Source organism: Chlorocebus sabaeus, chromosome 20 (genome assembly GCF_047675955.1).
Source record: "Chlorocebus sabaeus isolate Y175 chromosome 20, mChlSab1.0.hap1, whole genome shotgun sequence".
Classification (NCBI taxonomy): domain Eukaryota; kingdom Metazoa; phylum Chordata; class Mammalia; order Primates; family Cercopithecidae; genus Chlorocebus; species Chlorocebus sabaeus.
In genome coordinates, this window is record NC_132923.1 from 29,309,241 (window position 1) to 29,332,125 (window position 22,885).

Consider the following 22,885-nt stretch of genomic DNA (forward strand, 5'->3'; position numbering starts at 1 on the left):
GGGCACCATTATTTTACATATGAAGCGGGAGCTACACCTGGTTCTCCCATGATAGCTGGAAGAAAGTTCTTTGTAGTGATACTGGAGAAGTGTTCTATAGATGGTTGAAGAGGGGTTTATCTTCAATTGCTTAGATTCATACTAACAGATTTATGAAAGGAATCTGTAGTACTCTCACTCCCAAATTCTGCACATATTTTTTTATACTCTTTCTATATCAAACTCAAAGCTAAGTAGTCAAGAAGACATAGATCTTTGTATTTTAGGAGGGAGAAATGAATGTGCAGATTCTCTTTTTCCTTTATCTCTCTCTATAAAGACTATTGATCACAAACTTGCCTGTTTCAGGCCTTCACAAAACCTAGAGTTTAATGCTTTAACAAAATTCCCTCCCCTTGGTTTCATGGACTTTTTCTTGGGTTCTGATGCACATACCTGAGGCATTCATTGGCTTTTATTTTCTGCTTTTTAAAATTATGTTAGACATCCAAATCCAGTCTAAGAGAGAAAGAGTTCAATTTGTTTGTTGGTTATTAAGTATGGAGAAATAGGACTACTTATATTTTTGCTAAATGATGATGATTATTTAAGTAATTGCACCTGAGTCTAGGTAGCCCTCATTGGTTAAGAGTAGTCAGAAAAGCTGTAGCACTGCCATGTTCATGGAGTTATGCACAAATAATCATTTTATCTGTGTTCTCACCAGATCTGTGCAGAAAACCAACACAAAAATGCAATTCACAAAGAAAATACCCTATTACATCAGAAATGGACACTGGGAAAATAGATCTGAGGAGCTGAACAACAAAGCAGAGCTAGCCTAGACTTGGTTTGGTGTTTGTTTTTGTTTTTGTTTTTGTTTTTACTTACTACCGATACTGGAAATACTGGGGATACCTGGAGAGAAAGAAAATAATAAAGAAAAGTTGTTAGCTACTTATTAGTACATAACATCTTTAACTCAATATAAAAATCTTAGAAACTTGACACTTGATAACATTCAGACTATTAGGAAATCAGCACACACACAAAATACATGCGTATGTATATATGCATACACACATTATACACACACACACACACACACACACAATTCCCAGCAATTGAAACCATTTTGTTTCATTCTAGAACTCCTGGGCTCATCAGAGTTGGGAAGTTAATACTCATTTCAGCATCTGGTCCAAGTAAGCCTTTTGACATCCAACATTTTGTGTTTCCCTATAAGGTTAATGAACATTTGTATGTGGTTCAAACCAGATATTAAACCAGGCTTAAGTTATGGGCACAGAGTACCAAATATACACTCTGTGGACCTGTGCAAATATATTCACATATGCAATAGACCATTTAAAATGTGTTATGAGATGCATGTGTTAGCTGCTGAAAATCATTTGGCATTTTATTTGATTAATTTCATATAACCATCATTTTTATTCTTTTACTTGTCAGATATGTGGATTAAACTCTGTAATAGAAACTTAATTGAGCAGAATAATTCAAGAATACATTAGGTTGTGCATATTGATCACAGACTTCATCGATTTTTCAGCTTTCACTTTAATTCACAAGTTGTGCTAAGGTAGGGAAGCCATTTCAGAATATGGCTGGACTTGGTATAAATGTGGACATTTAGTCTATATATCTAACCCAGCAATATAGTCCTGTGACCAATAGTCTAGGCTCAGAAGCCAGGCTCTCTGAGTCTGACGCTTGACTCCAACTCCTAAATTTTCACTGACCACATGACCTTGGGGCAAGTTGTTTATACCCTCAGTAGCTCAGTTTTTTACCTCTTGGGTTGCTGCAAGAGTTATATAAACTGATAGATGTAAAGCACTCAGAGTATTGCTTGACAGGTAGTATGTACTAGGTCCGTCTTTGCTATGATCACTATTACTGTTATAGCTCATTCACCAAGCAACATTATGATAGATGCTGTTAATTAAAAGCCAGAGATTTACATCTTCACTATTAATTTGGGCAGCTGTGTGGGTGAGAGCATGCGATGGAAATCAGACAGAACTCAGTGAGAATTCTGCTTTACTACTGCCTTGCTGGGTGATTTTAGGCAAGTCTGCTAACTTCTCTGCACTGTTTCCTCATCTGAAAAAGGGCTAATAAGATCTACTGCATAGTGCTGCCATGAGGATCGAATGAGATAATCCATAAAAATGTCTGACACATGGTATGCGGCCAATAAGCGATAGCTGTTAATGAGTTGTTCAGACTGTTCTTCACATCATTGCAGTATAGTAACAGGTGGTGACTGTAAAAATCATTAAGGTTCTATCTTAGTATTTTTCTTTGAACAACAGCCTTTGTTTTATTTTAACTAATCATTTTAGCTTGCTCAGAGATGTCTAGCTTTGTATTCTTTAAAACCAAAAACTATTTTCCTATTTTTTAGTGGGTAGGAGAGAATAAGAAATTAAGACTTACTCTGATTTTTTTAAACCCTGGAAAGAATGAAGTCTTAATTTTAGTTATTAGAAACATAAAAATATCTTGATTTTAAATGCTCAGAATTTGTAGTGCTTCAGCTTAATTAGTGATCAACCAAAACTGGAAATCTAAATTTTCATGTCCGTGTTTTAACTCTACCCTATGAATCTCAAGCTGAATGTGATTTCTGCAAAGGACTGCTGAATTCCCGACCTGACACTTCAGTAGACTACCTTTGCTGCAGTGTGACAGTGACTTGGTACTGAATCTTTATTATTTTTTTCTTTTGCAAATCCTCTGTTGAGTGAGATATGATGGCAGCATCATAATTTTCGTGTCAATTGCAGAAGTTCCAAATTTCCCCATGATTGAAAATCCTGCTCCACTGCAAGGCACTGCTTGCCTGTTGTAATCCATCAAAGAGAATGGAAGTTGGGATGGCAGGAGGAGACTTGTCATGTGTTTACAAACTCACATGGTGCTAGAAGGCCACGCATTATGCAAGGCAGAGATCTCGGGGTGTTTGGCACCCGCAAGACTGTTTGATGCAGTATTTGCTGCAGCTGAATACTTTAGAAAGATGCAGAAATTTTTTCATTCCTTTGGGGATACCAGTGCAGGGGAGCAATGTTTGTTCCAAGTTTCCAAACCTCACCAAGTGAGGGTATTAGGAGATTCTGTTTTTCTCATGAAGATGTTTTCTATTGCCTAACATTGGATGCTTAAAATTCAGGCTGTTCCTCATTTTGTGGCTTACAATTTTTTGAGGTGCTGCCAGATGAGTCATTTTTTCTATTCCTCTGCTGTAAAATGGGAATTGCTTAGAAAAGATTTTTAAACTGCTCATTTGAATAAAGACCTTTGAAGTTGAAAATGTCTGAACACCAAGGGATGTCCACTACTATATTTTAAAATATCATTATTTTTTTCTAATGCTTTGTATTTTAATGTCCAAATACCTTGTTTGTGATTCTCTACAGATAACTAAAGAATTGAATAAACTCATAAATCCACTAAAAAGGCTACAGGTAAGCCAGGAGAATTTCCTCAAACACTCAAGGGAATAAGACAGAAAGGGCTAGAAATGAACTGCAGCAATTTATTTCATGAAAGGTGGGTTGTCTTTGGGGTTTGGGAGGAATGAATCAATGAATGCAGTTCCATCTTACAAGAAACAGTGACTATGTCTACAAGCCACACGAAAGACAGTCAGATTGTGCTTAGGAAAACTGTCTAGGCACCCGTTGGCGGTTTTTACCATTCTCTGTGAAGTGACAATTACCATGTAAAGAATATTATTACCTTTGAAACTGAGCTCAGAAGTTATTTCTTTCCTTCCTCCTCCACATCCCTGATGTGAGTTAGCTACTCTCTCCTTTGTGATCCCATAGCATTTTGTACAGGCCTCCATGATCAATTTATCAACTTGTTTTTGCATTTTTTAATGTGTTTGCCTGACAGATCTGAGGGTACAAGTTCCCTGTCTTGTTCCCTTCTGTACCTGTTGTATCTGCCTGGGACAATGTCTGATGACATAAAAGTTGCTCAATGTATGTTGGATCAAAAATTTATTACTTATTTCCATGAAAGTTTTTATCATTTTGAAAACACCACTTTTTGGACAAAGGGTGATTTTATCCCCTATAAAATGTCCCACTGAGATTTCTCAGAGTTCAGGATTAATGGATATTAACTATTAATATTAATAACACATATTGTCTTTGAACCCATCCTCCATTCTTATAACAAGAGTTAGGTAATGTACAAATTCCTTTTGCCACTTTGCCCTCCATGAAGCTCAGAGCTCAGTTTGATGCTCAGCTGGGGAAACTATTTAGCATTTAATGTTTGGCCTATTTTCTTTCTATTCTTTTTCTCGGATCTTCTGTTTAAATTCCATTTTTTGATACTCTTATTTGTATTTGTCTTTTTTCCTAACACACCCAGGGGCAAGTGCAGACTTTGCGGGACCTAAAATGTGTGCAATTCTGTGATCTCTCTTTAAGAAAAAGAACATAACATTAAAATATAAAATTCTCTCTCTATATATATAATTAAGAAGGAGTTCAGTGAGGGATCCTGAAGTTTAAGCTTCATTAGCTTAAATCCACCTCTGGAACAACCTCAGAAATACTTGGGAAAGATAAAGAGATGACAGGTAAATTAAAAAGAACAGAAGGAAGGAAAGATACTAGATAAATTAATTCAGAAAGAGTGATAAAAAAATGAAAGCTGAATGGGATTTAAGACATCATCTTATTCAGCCCTTTGATGATTTCATAGAAGAGGCATAAAGAGATTCAAGTGCCTTGTCCAAATCCATCCCTTTATAGTCAACATCGGAGCATGTAATCTCTAGTCCCTGTGTGAGACGTTGTTAAATCTAGGCTGAGGAAATGAAGCACAGGTGTGTATGAGTTGTTGTTTTTTTTTTTTCCCCAAGACTTATTCTTTGAGTCTTGTTTTGTCACCTGGGCTGGAGAGCAGTGGCTTGATCTTGGCTCACTGCAACCTCTGCCTCCTGGGTTCAAGCGATTCTCCTGCCTCAGCCTCCTGAGTAGCTAGGATTACAGGCACATGCCAACATGTTCGGCTAACTTTTGTATTTAGTAGAGATGGGGTTTCACTGTATTGGCCAGGCTGATCTCAAGCTCCCGACCTCAGGTGATCCACCTGTTTCAGCCTCCCAAAGTGCTGGGCTTGCCGGTGTGAGCCACCATGCTTGGCCCCAGTGCATGAGTTTTAACAGAAGTTTCTGCAGTTGGTATTCTTTTAATAATAATGCTTCTTCTAGAATAGAAATGTCACTTCAACCACAGAAATACATACGTGTTGAGTAAGCCAAAGGGCCATTATGCTACCATATGCTGAAAAAATGAGAAAGCACTTGTCTTGCAGGTACTTGCAATTATTCTTTTCTCAATCAGCCCTTCCTTCTCCCACATTTATTTTAATGTTTGTTTTAAAGATACTCTGCTGCAATTAGGGGGATGAGAACCTAGTAGAATTACACAATATAATAATGTGATGTTTTCTTCTTTTTAAATAATTTTACGGCCGGGCGCGGTGGCTCAAGCCTGTAATCCCAGCACTTTGGGAGGCCGAGACGGGCGGATCACGAGGTCAGGAGATCAAGACCATCCTGGCTAACACGGTGAAACCCTGTCTCTACTAAAAATACAAAAAACTAGCTGGGCGAGGTGGCGGGCGCCTGTAGTCCCAGCTACTCCGGAGGCTGAGGCTGGAGAATGGCGTAAACCTGGGAGGCGGAGCTTGCAGTGAGCTGAGACCCGGCCACTGCAGTCCAGCCCGGGATACAGAGCAAGACTCCGTCTCAAAAAAAAAAAAAAAAATAAATAAATAAATAAATAAATAAATAAATAAATAATTTTACTACTCCCCCAACCAAGTAAATAGCTTAAGGGTAGACTGGTATGCCTAAGGAAGTCAAAATGATGAAGATCTAAAAAATAAATATCCTCCTCTTCAGAAGCCGATTAATGCAGTGCTCAAAGCCATAACTCCTTTTGAGAATCAATGGAAGATGCAGCGGCTTTTCATCAGGAAGGAAGCAGAAGGGATAAGGATTTGGCAAGCCTCAAATTGAGAGGAAAAATTACCACTGTTGTGATAGATGGTTTGAAAAACCCATCAAGTAGGTAACTAGATATTCTTATAGCCAGACTGCAGCCGTCAGGAACTCTAACTCCAAAAAAACTTCTTCAAGTTGAAGAAAAGGCAGATAATGAGTAAGAACACATTCTGCAGATTCATTTGTATTCCAGAGGAATTACTTCCAATGTTCTTCCAGTCCTGGCCCCTAGTATAAACTGCTGTTGATAGGAGATGCAGTGAGTTGTCTCCCAGGAACTCGAAAGTGAGGGAAATAAGATCGCCTTCAAAGAAGTATGCTGTGAAATGATCATATAAATGATCCAAGCAGAAATGGCTACAGTCATCTTACAGCAGTAGCACAGCTTGGGGCCTGAGTATGTGTGGCAGACTCAACAGAGGTGACATTAACCTGACTTATCATGTTAGCATATCTGAAGAGTGGAAGAACTAGCTAATGAGAAGGTAGAAGCCTCACAAAAGGAGCATCCTGACACATATGGCGACAGTACCGTCCTAGCATGGTCTCAAGAGCGAGAGTGGTAACCTGCAAACTTTCAGACTTTCAGTATCCTGTTGGCATGAAGAAGGCTGACCCTGTGGCAGGATGGATGGGTCAGAATGTTCCAGCCTGATGTTATTAACATTCAAGTCATTTAAATTTCCTGATTCCATGCTCACCAAGCAACCTCCTGATTATTATCTGGCTTTGCACGTAGGCTTAATTACAGGAACGAGAATACACTGGCCATAAGGACTTGAATATTCTGAATACCATGACAGTTATTTCATACTGTGGATGAACAGACAGGCAGCTGGCCATAATATATCCCCCCACATAGCTGCTGTCTCCAAGGGGAGAATCTGCTGCTTATGTGCTGGGTCTCAGGGAAAATATAATGACCATAGCAGGTAATTGCACTGCTGCTTACTACGTGGCTGGCACTGTCTAAATGTCTTACATGTACTAATTCATTTAATTTTTATGACCATCCTATGACATCAGTAATCAGGCTGATTTTTACAGATGGAGTAAACTCAAACACATAGAAGCTAAGTAACTTGCCCAAGGTCATCTCAGTCTGCTGGGAAGGAAACGAGCCCAGAGTCCAGGTACCAGAATTCAGGTCCATAATCACCATTCTATACTGTCTTTCCATTTATTTCAGGCCCTGATCTTCATTATTCAGCCCTCAAATTAAAAAAAAAAAACTATGCAAATTAAAAATTTTTTCAAAATGCACGTGTGATATGACCTAATGTGATCTGAACTAACTTGGTGGCAAAACTGTACTGGAACTGATGTGAGGGTATTATTTATAGTCTTACCTCATCCCAGTTGCTGAGAATAATCATGTTTGCTGTAGAAATATTAAAATGTTTGATTAAATGGTGTTGCCCAATATTCTGCTGTGGGTATTGTTGTAATATATGTGCACTGTATTACCTTTGTAAAAATCCTAAAGATGTTGAATTCCAAATCATATCTGGTCAGATGAGGGACCACAGACCATAGACCAGTGGTTGTACCTGAATAACTTGGTATTCTGGTTTTCAGTACTGGGCCTACAGCTTGGTCATACACATATGAGGAAGAACCTCTCTTACTGTGCTGACAAAATTAGGTTTCTGAGCCTGAAAAGCTAGTAGTCAAGTCACCAAAAGCTAGTAGTCAAGTCACCCAGGTGGTGAATAACCCTCGGGGAGGCCTGTGAAAACCCACCATCCAATGTGCTGTCTAGATGGTTTGATTGGCCATGAGCATCAGTGAAACTTTTTCCCATTAAAGTTCCTCCAGGAACTCAGATGGTCCCTCCTGTAGGAGATTGAAGGCTCTTGTGTTGGAGCTGGTGACCTTGAAGGCCACATATTCCAGGATATACAAGATCAGTGGGAAGCCAGTGTATCCATGTGCACATTACAGGGCTATTAGGTTTACTTATCCACTCACAAAAATAATTCCACAAACGGGCTGGTATGGTGGCTCACACCTATAATCCCAGCATTTTGGGAGGCTGAGGTGGGTGGATCACCTGAGGCCAGGAGTTCAAGAGCAGCCTGACCAACATGGTGAAACCCTGTCTCTACTAAAAATACAAAAAATTAGCTGGGTGTGGTGGTGGGCACCTGTAATCCCAGCTACTTGGAAGGCTGAGGTGGGAGAATTGCTTGAACCCGGGAGGCGGAGGTTGTGGTGAGCCAAGATCAAGCCATTGCACTCCAGCCTGTCCAGCCTGGGCAACAAGAGAAAAACTCCATCTCAAAAAAAAAAAAAAAAAAAAAAAGCCACAAATGTTGATGAAGACCAAGAATAAAATATGGACCTATTATTAAATTTCCCAAATTTGAATTCCTATAATGAGACAGACCTAAGTTTAAATCTTGCTGTGTCATACATTAGCTATGGGACTTTGGAACAACTTAACCTTTCTATGTCTGCATTTCCTTATCTGTAAAATGAGGATAATAATAGTACATATCCCATGGGGATGCTGTGGGGATTTAAACCAATAAAAAACATAAAGTACTTTATGAAGTGTAAAAGCCTGTAGTAAACTTAATAAATGGTAGCTATCATTATTATAATAATTTTGGTTAAAGACAGTTGATCAGTTGTAAATCTACACACATTATCAATATTTGAGAGAGAGATAGAAGTAATTGATTTTGCATAGGAGAGTCTAGGTAGGCTTCAATGAGGCATCAAGAAGCAGTCTTGAAAAATGAGCAAAACTTCAATATAAAGTGAAGAGAAAAATGCTTTAGGGGAAAGAAATGAATTTAGTATCTAGCATATTGACTTTGAGATCTTTACTGACAGCTGAAAATTTTTTCTGAAATTATTAGAAAGATTGAAGTTAGAATTGGTTGATTACTACTAAATCAATAATATTAAGATCTAAAATCACAATAATAGGCTAGAATGTCAAGAAAAAATTGTAGACTGAGAACAGGCAGGGATAGGGAATATGGAGATTTAAAAGACTAATAGAAGGGGAGTCTTTGAAGGCAGAAAAATAAGCAGAGATGAAGGAAGAGGGCAGGTTTAGAGAAAACTGATTTGTTCAAACAGGCATTGAAATGGAGCCTAAATCCCACTGGAGAACAGAGAAAGTCACTCAAATTTAACTTGGTCAGCAGTACAGTGCAATGTGCAGTCCTCAGGGTCAAGATCCACCTGGATTCAAATCCTCCCTTTAACCCTTTCTAGCTGTGTAAACCTTAAGCAAGATATTTTTCCTCTGAAATAACAATATTCCATGTGTTTAAAATTAAAATAGTAGTATTTGTCTTGTAAGACTATTTTGAGTTTAGAATGGACTAATGTATATAAAGTACTTAGGAAATTGTCTGGATAAAGACACATACATGTGTGCACCTGGGAAGATATAAATTGGTCAATGCAAACTTGATACCGGAGAAAATAATAGAACAATCATCAAATTACTTTTCATCACTCAGAGGACTCCTAGATATTGTGTAACAACTCAAGTTAGATTTATGAACAAATAATGTCAAAGTCAGACCAATTTGATTTTCATTCTTTGAAGAATATTAGACCATGTGGGTAAGAGAAAAATAAAAGATTGAATACAGCTGAACTAGCTCAGTTTTCTGTCTATCTCCATGACATTTCTATGGCTAGGCTGCAAGGAACTGTTTAGCTCAGCATGTCCCCATAAGAGTGTTTTATAGAAAGTTATTGAATGGTCCATGAAGCAAATAAGTTTGGGAAACATTGGGTAAAATAGGTTGCTTTATTGTAGAGCTTTTCAATTGTTTCTATTATAGTAATGTAATATGAATAGTCAGTATAGTGTACAGCATTTTTCAGACTTATCTGGCCATGGAGTGCTTTTATGGGTCATAGAATATAGCCAGAGAAGGAGAGGTATAGGTATGATATTATCTTTGCTGAAGTTATGATTCCTACATAGTGATTATTAAATTTTTAGCATCTATATATAGAAAAACATGTGTTATTCCATAGGGATCAGAGTTTAAAGAGTTATTTAATACTTTTATTCATGAGCTGGACAATGGGGAATCAAGAGAATCATAATTAAGCACGAAGTTGGACAGAACTGCTATTACTTGGAAGACAGAAATAAAATTCAAAGGACATCCAAAATAGAATTCTATCAAAAAGGAATGAAGATCAATAAGGAGAAGAAAAATGTCTTTTCTATAAAACATAAGCTTTGTAGAAAAAGAAAGAAAAGATTTTGATATACATGTGCATGGCATTAAAAGTCCAAGAAAACACACTGGTCTTGAATAAAAGCATGATGAATAAAAATATCACAAAAGTTATTCTGCCTCTGTCAAGTTTATTGTCATGAAAAGCATAGGGAAATGTGGTATGTCTTACAGACTGGGGTGGCTATATTTTAGAGTGTTGGCCTTCTGCACACTTCTGCTTAGCTCTGCACGTTTCATACAACAGTGGTCTTGAACTGCTCTAGAATATAGGACTTCCAAAGCCAAATGACTCTCAGCAAGGTCCCATCTAGTGTATCCCTGAGTGGTGGGCTGAGTGTCTTGGGGGAGAATCTTGTCATTCCCTGATTTAATGAAGACCTCCCAGTTGTTTTGTTAAAACTTATGAAGGTGAGCAGAAACTGATCATCCTATTTGAAAAGTATCCTGGTTGCTTTAGATTCTGCTAAATCTAGAGATTATCCAGGATGAGTGGCATTTCTAGGTCCCTGAAGAGTTGATTTTGAGGGACCAGAAGTTGTAACTTTTGTGTTCTTATGTTAGGCAGGGATATATCCTAAGTATCCCTCATAGATAACTGACTTGTAATGTACCCACTAGAGTCATGTGAGTGTGTGTGTGTGTGTGTGTGTGTACCTGTATGCATATGGGTAAGAAAAAGCCAATATGAAGTGAGAATCATAAAACTGCTGAAGGTCCTGTGCTTGACTGGGATTACCACACTAATGATTTAGAGGACTTCCAGAGCAGGCAACCAGGTAAAGGACATGAAAACATTAGCACATAAGAATTGGAGTTGATAATGTTTAACCTGGGTAAGAAATAAAGCCAGGGTCAATATACTTCTTTTACTCCTTAAAAAGTAAAAAAAGAAAAGATTCGATAAGAAGTAACTCTTATACCAGTTAAAACTGTCCAACAATGGACAAGACTGTCTTATGAAAAAAAAACTAAAAATAAATTATTTTTTGAATGCTTATTTTGTGACAGGTGTTAGGCTAAACACATTACATGTGTTAGCTTAGTCAACCATCTAAAAATCCACATGAGGTAATAACTGTTATTATCCTCACATTAGAGATGGGAAACAGTGTTGGAGAGGTTAGCTTACTTTTTCAAGGTCACAAAGCTAGTAAATGGAGAAACTGGATTCCACCCTGGAGTCTGTGCACTAAACTACTAAATTGCTTACTTCCATCCTCAGATGCTTTAAAGCACAGTCTGATGTGTCAGAGATTTAGTCAAAGGGGTTATTCCCATTGCAAGACTGGACCACTGCAGATCTGCAGATAGTTTCTAAAATCCTTCATCTAATTTCTGCCATACTGATGATTGGAATATTGAATTTAACCTCTTTGGACACTGGGTCCATCCATCACCTGTCTATTTTAACATCAATGAGGAAAACATCCAAAAAGTCTAGAGAAAACCAGTAAAACTAAGGGATAGTTGGACAATTGGATGTACAAGGAAAACTGAAACAAGTTTCATTCCTGTGGTCAGAAAGTGACTTGGTGATCTTCAATATGCAAAGGATTTGGGGTATATAAGTCATTTCCATGATGATTACAACAGGAAATCAGTTTCAATGAGAAAGCTTGGATGAAACAAGAAAGCCTTTCCAGTGAAAATGTCTTGAAATAAAAACTTGGAAGTACACTTATGGGTAGAAGAACAAGATCATGTTAGAATAGAAGCTGATGCCTTCAGCAGCACCCTTCCCCTGCTGCCTCTCCAGGGGCCTTGGCAAGTTGACCTGCCCTGAGGACGAGCCAGAATGCCAGGAAGTGTTTGTGAACTTCACTCTCTTCCAGCCTTTTCCACTAAAGAAGGAGCAGACATTAAAAAGGAAATCTGAGTCATTTTCACTTTAGGAAAGCCTTAAACTAAATTTGACAACTGTGGTCATAGGAGTTCTTAGGTAGCCAACCACAGGGTACTGCAACAAATAACTTTGCAATATCCCTTCCAAATTCATGGGTCTATGGCCCTCAACAATTGAGGAAAGGCCACAGAGTTTCCATTAATAAAATCACCTTTAAACATCAACATTTCTGCTCAACAGAGCATTAATGTATTAATTTTAGGAGCAAAAAGTCAGTTTTTTTCTTTAACACTGAAAGCAACTGAATACCCTTACAAAGAAGGATTTTTTAAAAACCTTTTGAAGGATTTCTTTCTGTTTCATAGACATTTTATCATAATTTCATGCCCCCATACTTCACGGCTTGTTACTTGGTCCATTACTCTTACGTTTAACTTGATAAGGTCCTAGTTCCTGTGATATGAGTTCTTAGGTCTGGTTTCTCACAGCTGCTGCTTTGAAGTGCCTGATAACATTCTTACCCTTCTGTGGAACCAGTGGATTCTCAAGTTCTGATTCTCCTGTGCTCACTGCCCTGCTGCTTCTGTTAGTTCGCACTGAATGGGGATATTCTAATCTCCCCCTTTCTCTACTTTTTAAAGAGGGCAAACCTTGGGATGTTGCAGGTAGTTAATTGGTCCATCCATGGAACTGGGCAAATTATTCAGCAAATAATCATATTTCTCTGTAAGCATGTCAGATCCTGTTGTCCTATGGGGAATCAGGGATTTCAGTGGGGGCACACACATGGTTTCTATAAACACAGATAATGCTTGCACTCTTTCACATGTGTACAGAAATATTTTTTTCTTAATATGGTCCCCACAGGCCTACAGTCATGCTCTTTATCCAAAGGGGGCCTCTATCCACAGGATCCAAAGCAGGTATGTTTCAATTGCTGGAGTTTGGAAACAGCCAAGCTTTTCACAAGACGAAGTTAGGGCCTCGCTAAAACTGTAGCGGGAAAAAAATCTTCTGGACAAAGCATCTCTCAGGATACTGAGTAGGGGAAATGGGGCTATAGACATTCAAATAACTTCTGTAAATTGTTTATGGCTAAGATTAAGTTAGAGTTGACTTTTCAAGGCCTTTGATATTTTAATAGGAAATTAATTTGGGGGAGGAAAAAATCACCCCTGTCTCATCCACTTAGAAAAAAATTCCTTCTATGATGTCAAGTATCATTTCCCAACACATTTGATGTGAATGTTAGATGACTGAATTTTACAGATGATCAGAGTGCTAAAAGATGTCTACATGGGGTAAGATAGGGACGGAAACTTTCACTGCACTTTAAAGAAGAATGAGACAACTGGTAAGAGGAATAAAATCACAATTGTAAGCAAAATTGAGAGGAACTATCACCTCATTGTGCACAGAATATGCTGTTATCAAGCAAAGTTACTCACAGGTATTTGCAGTGCCTTTGGGGATGGGGAGATAGGAGCCTGGACTCCAAGGTCGGCCCTGATAATTCTTCTTGCATTTCCCACAGTCTGGACCTGTAGTGTTGTGCTCACATTCACATGTCAGTTTGCTGTTGTCATACACACACACAGTGGCATGGAGATTACACTTGCACCTGGGCAGAGGAGAGACAAAGAGTTCATTGTCAGATAAGTTGGTCTCGGTGACCACCGAGGCTTTCCTGATCTGTCTCCAAGGGTTGTGCCTCTCAAACCATGCAGTGCTTGAGTGATACACAGAGGCATTTGGTAAGAAATAGATTTGCAGGCCCAGCCCTCAGAATCTTCCCAAAAAGAGCCGTTTGCACGGGGCAGGGTTGTTACAGTACAGTCTGTCCTTAATACTGCACGTTGAGAAAGCCGAGTAGCAGTCAGGTCAGTGGGGGCCTAAGCTCCTGCAAGGTAACTGTGCTCCAAAATCAAGGGGGTTCCCAACAGGTTCCAAAATACTGTCATTTAGGAAAAGGTCTTTTTGTGATATTAACAGATCTATGACAATTTCATCTGGGCTTCGTTTGAGTTTAAAAAACAATGTTATCTTTTTTCTTTAAATCGTTAAGACAATTCTTATTTGTTTAAAAAGGAAGATAACCATTAAAATAATTTGCTATTCAGATTTATTCTTAGAAACCCAAGAAATTATAATCAAGTGTTCTCATTTTGCACTCTAAAATGACATTTCCTCATATCAGAAGAGATTTTCCACCAAGGCTGCTAACAGACCCGAAGGGAGGTGAGACAGTAATCCTCAGACATCCCACTCACAGAAAATCGGGGAATCACAAAGGCCTCTCAGAAACAGGCCAAATGACTCTAATAAAAGATGCCTAGAATCCTAAAGGAGAAAAAAAAAAAAAAAAACCTTCATGTGGCAGGGTTTTGAAGTCATTAGCCAAGGCCTGGCCTTTGCTGCCTATGAATAAAGCCATGATATATGAGAGGCAATAATGGAATATGCAATTTCCACAAAAATACATCCCAGTGCTCGAGGTATCTGACTATAAAATTGCAATGGCTAACCTGGTATTTGTTGAGGCAGCAGAATATAAACTGTATCACACTGAGCACGAACCATATCCTCTGGAAAGGTAAAACCTACATTGACAGAATGGCCACAACCAGAGGTCAGAATAATGTATGTGAGAAGAGATGGTCCACACATAGGAGAGAACCTGGGCACCCAGGCTGGGGTGGGTAGAGAACCAAGATAGGTCAGAATCAGAACCAGAGAGAAAGAGAGACTGTGTGTGTGTGTGTGTGTGTGTGTGTGTGTGAGAGAGAGAGAGAGAGAGAAATCTGGCCTCTTCCAGGAACTAGGACAAAAATATAGAAAATCAAGTTTCATAAACACCAAAAAATATTATGGCATTTTTTTTTTCTCTTGGGCCAAATGCCATGAACTGGGAAAAAGAACAGAATTCTCTTTCTTAGGTAGGAAAATGAGACTCCTTAACAACCATGTTGGCTTCTCTAATGTCTGTATAGCAATGGCCAAGTTTTTCTTTAGTGCATTCATAATCTGTTTGGAACACTGACCCATACTTATGACAAGGAAAAAAAGGAATGGTTAAGACTGTTACTGAAAGCTGTTGGGCTCTCTTTTAACAAAAAGGTGTAGTCCTAAAGCAACCACCATCTACGCAAACCTGTCTGGGAAGACCGAGCTACAGCTTCCTCCGGGGTCTATTACAATGTTTAATACTTCTTGCTACAATCTGTTCTCTGAGTACTTACGAATTATAATAAGCTTGTTCCACTTAGACACATAAATGTCACCTTTGAAAATGAACATTTGTATATTCTTTAAAAAGGTAAGATAAAAAATAATTCAGTTAAATAGGCAATGTTTAATTATGAGCTAGGTCCTATAACAATCTCCTATATGCAGGGAATCACTTGTGCTAGGTTGCTTATTAAAGAATCTTTCTCCTTCCAACATTAACACCTTTATTTATGGGTGTGTTTATATATACGGAGGATGTTTAAAACCTGAGTGATAGAAGCACCGGCTTATACTGATTTAGCACCATATCTGGTGTTAAAAATTCCAAATGAGGAAATTGAACAATGTGATCCCAAAGAATATGCTGGTTTCATGCGTGAAGACCAAGAACGCAAGGAATGCTTGTAAATTGGATTATATATCTTGTAACTGTTAATACTTTCATACTTGTAGTCACTCTGAGTTACAGGCAATTTCCATTCTCAGGACATTATATTAGCTGAGAAGATATTCTTTGAATAATAAAAGGAGGTAAAAAGAGAATAGGTGAATGTTTAGTCTTATTTTTTCTCAGATTTCTTCCAATTAATGGCTCATTCTCAACTGTCCAAAAGCTTATTTGTCATTCAAGGCTCAACTCAATTCATAACCCTTATCTGAAATCCATCCTGACCACTGTACATACCCTGAGCTCTACTCTTCTGATTTCCTTAAATGTGTCCGTGTGCTCGGATTGGTTGTTACTAAAGGCTTTTTGTACTTATAAATTTTCTCACTCATTGCACAATTCTCTCCCATCTTAAGGTGGGGAAATACCTACTGTGTGTCTGGTCATCTTCTCCAGCTACCTCCTAAGCCCTCTCCCCTCCCTTCTTGAATTTCCTATACTTGCCACCTCCATTCTCTTATCTTCCACTAACTCAGTCTTTCCAAATGATCACAGCCTCCCTTGCCAAATCACCCACGAACTCCATGTTGAAAATCCAATGGATACTTTTCCATGCCTTATTTGTTTCCTCAGGGGCTGGGACTCTGGGCCACTCCCTTTCCCCTGACACTCTCCCCTCTGGATACCCAAGCTCATTTTCAGGAACCTCTTCAGCCTGTTGGCTACACATGCTGTTCTCTGGGTTCTGGCCCAGCACAGCCAGCACACTCTCTCTGTGCACTCTTATCTAGTCGTCTCTTCAATTTTTGTCTGCACTTCTTAACTTCCTTTATGTTACAAACCTTTTAAAGCAAATTCACATCATCTCCTCGACCCCAAATAAACATATTTAAAGGAAGCTCAAAATGTGAAAACGTTTAAGGAGATTTGGAGATTATCTGTTACCCACAGGGATCAATAGAGCCCCCTCCCTCCGTTACACCATGTGAAGAATATCTAATCAAAATGCTGGTAAGTCTGGCCTCTGTATCTCCATCTCAGATCTCTCCCAGGCTTCAGATTTATTCATCAAAATGTCTCCAGAACAAATCTAACTCAATATGTCCCCAAACTAAACTCTTTGACTTCCCACCTCACCTGTTCTTCCTTCTGTGCTTTCTGTCTTAGAAAATTGTACCATCTTCCACCCAGTTAGTCAAGAATGATGTATCCCTCTCCTTTTCCTGCCACATCTAATCTGGCATTACTGAGTCTCTCACCAAGCCCTGAGATTCCTCTTTGCTATGGTTTAGATATTTTGTCCCTTCCAAATCTCATGTTGAAATGTGATCTCCAGTGTTAAGAGAGGGACCTGGTGGGAGGTGTTGGAGTCACGGGGACAGATCTCTCACGAAGGCTTGGTGCCCTCATTGTGGTAATGAATGAGTTCTCATGCCATGAGTTCTTGCAAGAAATGGTGGTTTAAAAGAGTGTGGCACCTCCGTCCCCCATTCTTGTTCCTGCTCTTGCCATGTAACATGCCTGCTTCCTCTTTGCCTTCCACCATGACTGGAAGTTTCCTGAGGCCCTCACCAGAAACTGAGCAGATGCAGGCATCATGTTTCTTGTACACAGACCACAGAACTGTGAGCCAAAATAAACCTCTTTTCTTTATAAATTACCAAGTCTTAGGTATTCCTTTGTAGCAGTGCACATGAACTAATGCACTCCTCCTTGATTCTCTTTCAAATCCTTACTGTTCTAGCAACAATCACTTTCTTAGCTGTGATCATCATCTTTGATCTGGTTTATTACAACAACTTCTAAACAGAATTTTGTGCTCCAGGCATGCTCCTCTCTATCCAATCACAACACAATAGTCAAAATATTTTTTTACACAAATATATTTTGGGTCACTTTTGGAACAGAACCATTGTAAAATTTCCCATTATTTTCAGGATAGAGTCCAAGCTCTGTAACATGGCTTATAAGTTCTTTTTGCAAGGTATCTCTTGCCCCTTTTCCAGCTTCATTTGTACCACTCGTAAGTCTTCACTTAGTTCTTCAAACTTTGCCTTCAAGTACTCTTATAAGCTGTTTCTTCTGCCTACAGCATTCTACTCTCCTATTCCTGCCTCTTTGATCAGGATAATTCTTCCCTTTATATATTAAACTGTATGTCAGTGGCTGGCTCCTTTTTGGTATTCAAAAAATATCTGCTGATTAACTATCTGAATGTTTCTATGGTCCACCAGGATGCCTTTTCTGTGTGCTCCTATGACACAAGGCAAGGCTAGTTGCATAATAAAGCCCATACTATCTCTACTATAGACTGTAGGCTGTATTTTAATTGCTTATTCTGTCATCCTCACTAGAGGATAAGTTCCTGGGAGGCATCAGTCATGTCTGCTTTATTTATTGTAACATCCCTAGTGTGTATTGCGGTTCTTGGACATAAGAAGTGCTTGAAAACTTAGATGATCAAGACAAATGATAATAAACAAGTAAGCTTCCTGAAAGCAGGAATGTCATACGCATGTTCTACTATGTCTAACTTGACAATGGACTAATTAATGAAAAATTAATAGACATTGTACTAAATTAAACACTCCATGATGTGTCTTGAAAACTGCCACATGCCCTCATTGTTGGTTTTCATAACGAATATTACATTGGAGAAAGGAGACTCTATGAAATTTGTGAGATATCATAAACCCTGTTTAATTTCATTTAAACTCCAGGGGATTTATCAGATGACTGAAACCCAAAACAAGAGCTTCGTAAACAATGTTTGAAAGACCTAGGAAAAGAACACAGCTCAGGGGAGAGAAAAAACAAAGTATTTGCATAGCATAATTATTCTGAAATGTGCCTCTTTTACCTTCAATGTCTCATGCAAGGATGGCCACCCTGGTCCAGCTGAAGTTGGAGGAGGGGCATTGCTTGAATGTTGGCTAAAACTGTAACTTCACATCTGGTGAAGTTTTGGGTTGTCTTTGCTTAGTCACTGTAACAATTGCTATGCTGGGGCTGAACAGTGCAAGTAGAGGGTATGAGTTCTGTGCAAGAACAGTGCAAGTAGAGGACACTGCCTGTGTTTGGACATGACTCCTGTTCATTTTCCACAGCTCAGTTTATCCTCATCAGCCGCATTCCAATCAGAGGTGAAAACCTGTTATTTAGAGCCCTTGCCAGAGTGGCTCTTCCACCAACCAGGAAAAAAAAAAAAAAGATTTCACCATGCTGGGAGATTGCTGTCAATTCCTCGTGCTGTGACCTCCGGCCTCATGATGGGTAGAGGGCCGACTTCTGTGACATCTCACTCGTCTCTGACGTATTCATTATCCATTCCCATGGTCATCCAGCTCCCATGTCTATATATCCTGTCGCTTTAGGTGGGGGAGGACTGGACAAGTGGAGTCCTAAAAGGCTCTGCTAGCAGTCACATGTCTGATGTTCTCGAGAGCCAAGTCTATTCACCAATTCTGTTTACACCCACAGAACTCATACCTAGGCATTGCAGACAGAACTAATTGACCTGCATGTTCCTTGAAGATTTACTTGTGTGCAAGTGACAAACGGCAGACATTGCCAAATAAGGGTGTCACTAAGACAGACTTCAAAAAAAAAAAAAAAAGGTGAGCTCTAGTCTGTGATGCAAACTTTACGAACGCCAGTGTGTTCTCGCTTTCAACCAGATCTGCACTTCCTGTATTTTAGTGACCAGCTGTCATGAGTCAATTTAATCTTGCTTATAAAAATGCTCCAACATTTAGTTCTGTGCCACCTGCCAGTAGGTATGAAAAACCTATACCGTCTGCCTCATTTTTTATTTTTTTATAACTTAATATATCTATTCTGGGAAGTTTGTTATCTGCCAGAATTTCCTGTGAGCTAGAGGTCCATATAGCCTATTACTAATGTACCAAATAGAGGTACTCAGACAAAGAAATTAAAAAATGTCCTTTGTGAAGAAAAACAGGAGTGCAGGCCAGGCTTAAACAGGAATGCAGGCCAGGCTTGCTTTCATGCAGTCAGAGTTTTGGTTACTTTTGTGCCATTGGAGGATTCGCCATGAAGTGGATGAAGTTTAGCTTCGGGGCCCTTTCAGGGCTCTGAGGAGGACCCTAGCAATATGTTCACACGGTAATACACTTTGGTATAATTTACTCAAGTAAGATATTTATTTATTTTTATTAATGAGGGTTTTTCCTTAATGAGGCCCCTTGGGTCCCTGCACCCCCAAAGGAAGAAAGTTTTAGGCATTCCAAAATGTGGATCATCCTCTGCTTGCACCTCTTCCCTTGGATTGGCACTAGCTATACAAATGCTTTTAGAGAATGTGTTAGCACAAATATTGGAGCTTGTAAATGTCTTTTTAAAAGAGTGATACATTATACAGTGCCTCTCACATTCTTTTTCTCTCTCTGCAGCCACCTTGACTTTTGACTTTCTTTACATAGACACACGAATTTCCAGTTCCCACCTTAACACATTACTTGAAATGGGAGATGTGCAGCAACATAACTTAGAGTTTATGAGTTATGACACTGGGACACCGAAAAGGACAGCCTGAGTTCAAATCCCTCCTTTGCCATTTACTTACTGTAAGGCCAGGATAAGTAACTTAACATTCCAACAACTAAACAGAGCTAACATTGTCTGAATAATTCTAAGCCCCTGGCATTGTGCTAATTGCTTTTTGCATTTTTCACATATTATTTCATACCAAGCTCACAATAATCCCATGAGACCTGCACTAATGATTACAGATGATCATGCATTTGAATATTGAGGTGTTCCGAATCCCAGCTGGTACAAGATGGAGCAGGGATTTAGACTATGGGCAGCCTGCCTCCAGAACTTTGCTCTTACAGCTGCAGAGGACATTCACTCTTCCTGAGAACAGCTAAAATTCAGCTGCCTTTTCTGTAAAACAAGGGCAAGAAATGGAGGGGTTTCAAAGGACGGTTGTGGGTCTTGAAGCACGTGATGCATGTAAGCCCTTAAGATAGTATCTGACGCAAAGTTCTTAACAAATGTTAGTTTCCATTATTATTTCTATAGTTACTATCTCTAATGCTATGGACATGGGCTGTCTGATTCATTCTGTGGGCATTAATTAATGGGATAGTCTATGGATAGCACCATGAGAGGTTGCCTAGGGATTGAAACAGAAGGCACCATATAGTCCTAATCCCCAAGAACATAGAATCTGTTGAGTAGAGAAGATGAAACATATACAGAATAACTACAGACTATAAACAGAGTAATACTCTCTGTATCTAATCATGACATTATAACAAAGTAGGGTAGGGACACTTTGTTGTCTCTCCAGTGATGATGATGCCTTTGCACTGAATAGTCAGAGGGAGACAGTCTCTACTACTGAACACAAGTGGAAAAAAGAGGGCCAACAATTACCAAGGCCCTTTAAATACCTGGAACTGTAATAGATGCTTTATGTACATTATTTCACCTCATCCTCATTTTCACCCTGAGAAGGAGGTAAAATCACCTGTTATTTTCAGATGTGGAAAGTGTGGCTGAGAGCAGTAAAGTAACTTGCTCAAAGAAACACATTGCTGGTAAGTGGCAGCCTTGAGTTAATTCCAAAGGCTGGATCTTTCTAGGACAATACTCTGTCTGAGATTAGAACTAAGCAATCTGGTTCATATAACAATTAGACTCAAGGCAGCAATGTTAACACTTAATACTCTAATGTTGCTAATCAATGTGTGGTCCGTGGACCAGCAGCTTCTGTATCACCAGAGGGCTTGTTAGAAATCTCAGGCCTCCTCTGGGCTTATGAAAGCAGAATCTGCAATGTTAACAAGATTTCACATGACTAAATGCACAGTAAGTCTTGAGAAACACTGTAGAGCTCACCAGTATGTCAGAGTTCTGATGAACAGAAAAACTAAAATATGGGTGAGGCTTACACAACCCTCTCCCTTCCAACAGAATTCAGTTGGAAAATTTTTGGCTCAAACTGGATTAGCACTAAGGTTCTAGCTGTACTCACAAACTGGACTGATTATTTTGTTGGAAATTCTGTCAAATTTACTGATTGGTGCATTCATACAATAATTGAACAATTTAACTATATCAAAATGGTTTGCACTTAGTGTTTAAAATGGTACTTATGTTTAGAATATATTAGGAATGCTAACAACTGATTTATAAAATGACAAATAACCCAATTAGAAAATGGGTGAAGAATCAGAACAGATATTTTGTGAAGACGATATACAAATAGCCAATAAGCACATGAAAAAAAAAATGCTCATCATTTGTCATTAAGGGAGATGCAAATCAAAATGACAATGAGATACGGATTCACAATAGGATGGCTATATAAAACAAAGATGGATGATAAATGCTGCAAGGATGTGAAGAAATTGGAATCCTCAGAGATTGCTATTGGGAGTATAAAATGTGTTTTACACTTTCAGAGTGGTACAGCCATTTTGGAAAATAGTCTGGCAGTTCCTCAAAAAGATACAATTACTACATGACCCATACATTTTACATCTAGGTATTTATCCAAGAGAACTGAAAACATGTCCACATAAAACGTGTAAGCAAATGTTAAAAGCAACATTATTCATAATAGCCAAAAAGTGAACACAACCCAGTGTCCATGAACTGATGAGGAGATAGACAAAATACAGTATAACCATATAATGGAATATTATTCTACCATAAAAAAGAATGAAGTACTGATACATGCTACAGCATGAATTAACCTTGGAAGCATTGTGCTATGTGAAAAATGTCAGACACAAAAGGCCATGAAATATATGATTTCCTGCTGGGAGTGGTGGCTCACGCCTGTAATCCCAGAACTTTGGGAGGCTGAGGCGGGTGGATCACTTGAGGTCAGGAGTTCAGGACCAGCCTGACCAACATGGCGAAATCCCATCTCTACTAAAAATACAAAAAAATTTAGTTGGGCATGGTGGCTGGTGCCTGTAATCCCAGCTACTTGGAGGGCTGAGACAGAAGAATCGCTTGAATCCAAGAGGTGGAGGCTGCAGTGAGCCAAGATCGTGTCATTGAACCCCAGCCTGGGCAACAAGAGCAAAACCCCATCTCAAAGGAAGAAAAAAAACATATATATATATGAGTGTATATATATACACATATACGTGTGCGTATATATATGTATTTTTGTGTGTGTATATATG

At 38.9% G+C, this 22,885-nt stretch overlaps 1 protein-coding gene across 6 annotated transcripts in view; it reads right to left on the minus strand.

Annotated features, from left to right (window-relative positions):
- Positions 1–22,885, minus strand: part of NTNG1 (netrin G1) — a 353,391-nt gene that overhangs the window by 78,411 nt on the left and 252,095 nt on the right. For all 6 annotated transcript variants that reach the window (XM_037998133.2, XM_037998132.2, XM_037998134.2 and 3 more), the window contains exons 4-5: positions 13,549–13,721; positions 871–897 (exon numbers count right to left, since the gene is read on the minus strand). In XM_037998133.2, coding sequence (XP_037854061.1) covers positions 871–897; positions 13,549–13,721 — 200 coding nt within the window. The remainder of the gene's footprint in view (positions 1–870; positions 898–13,548; positions 13,722–22,885) is intronic.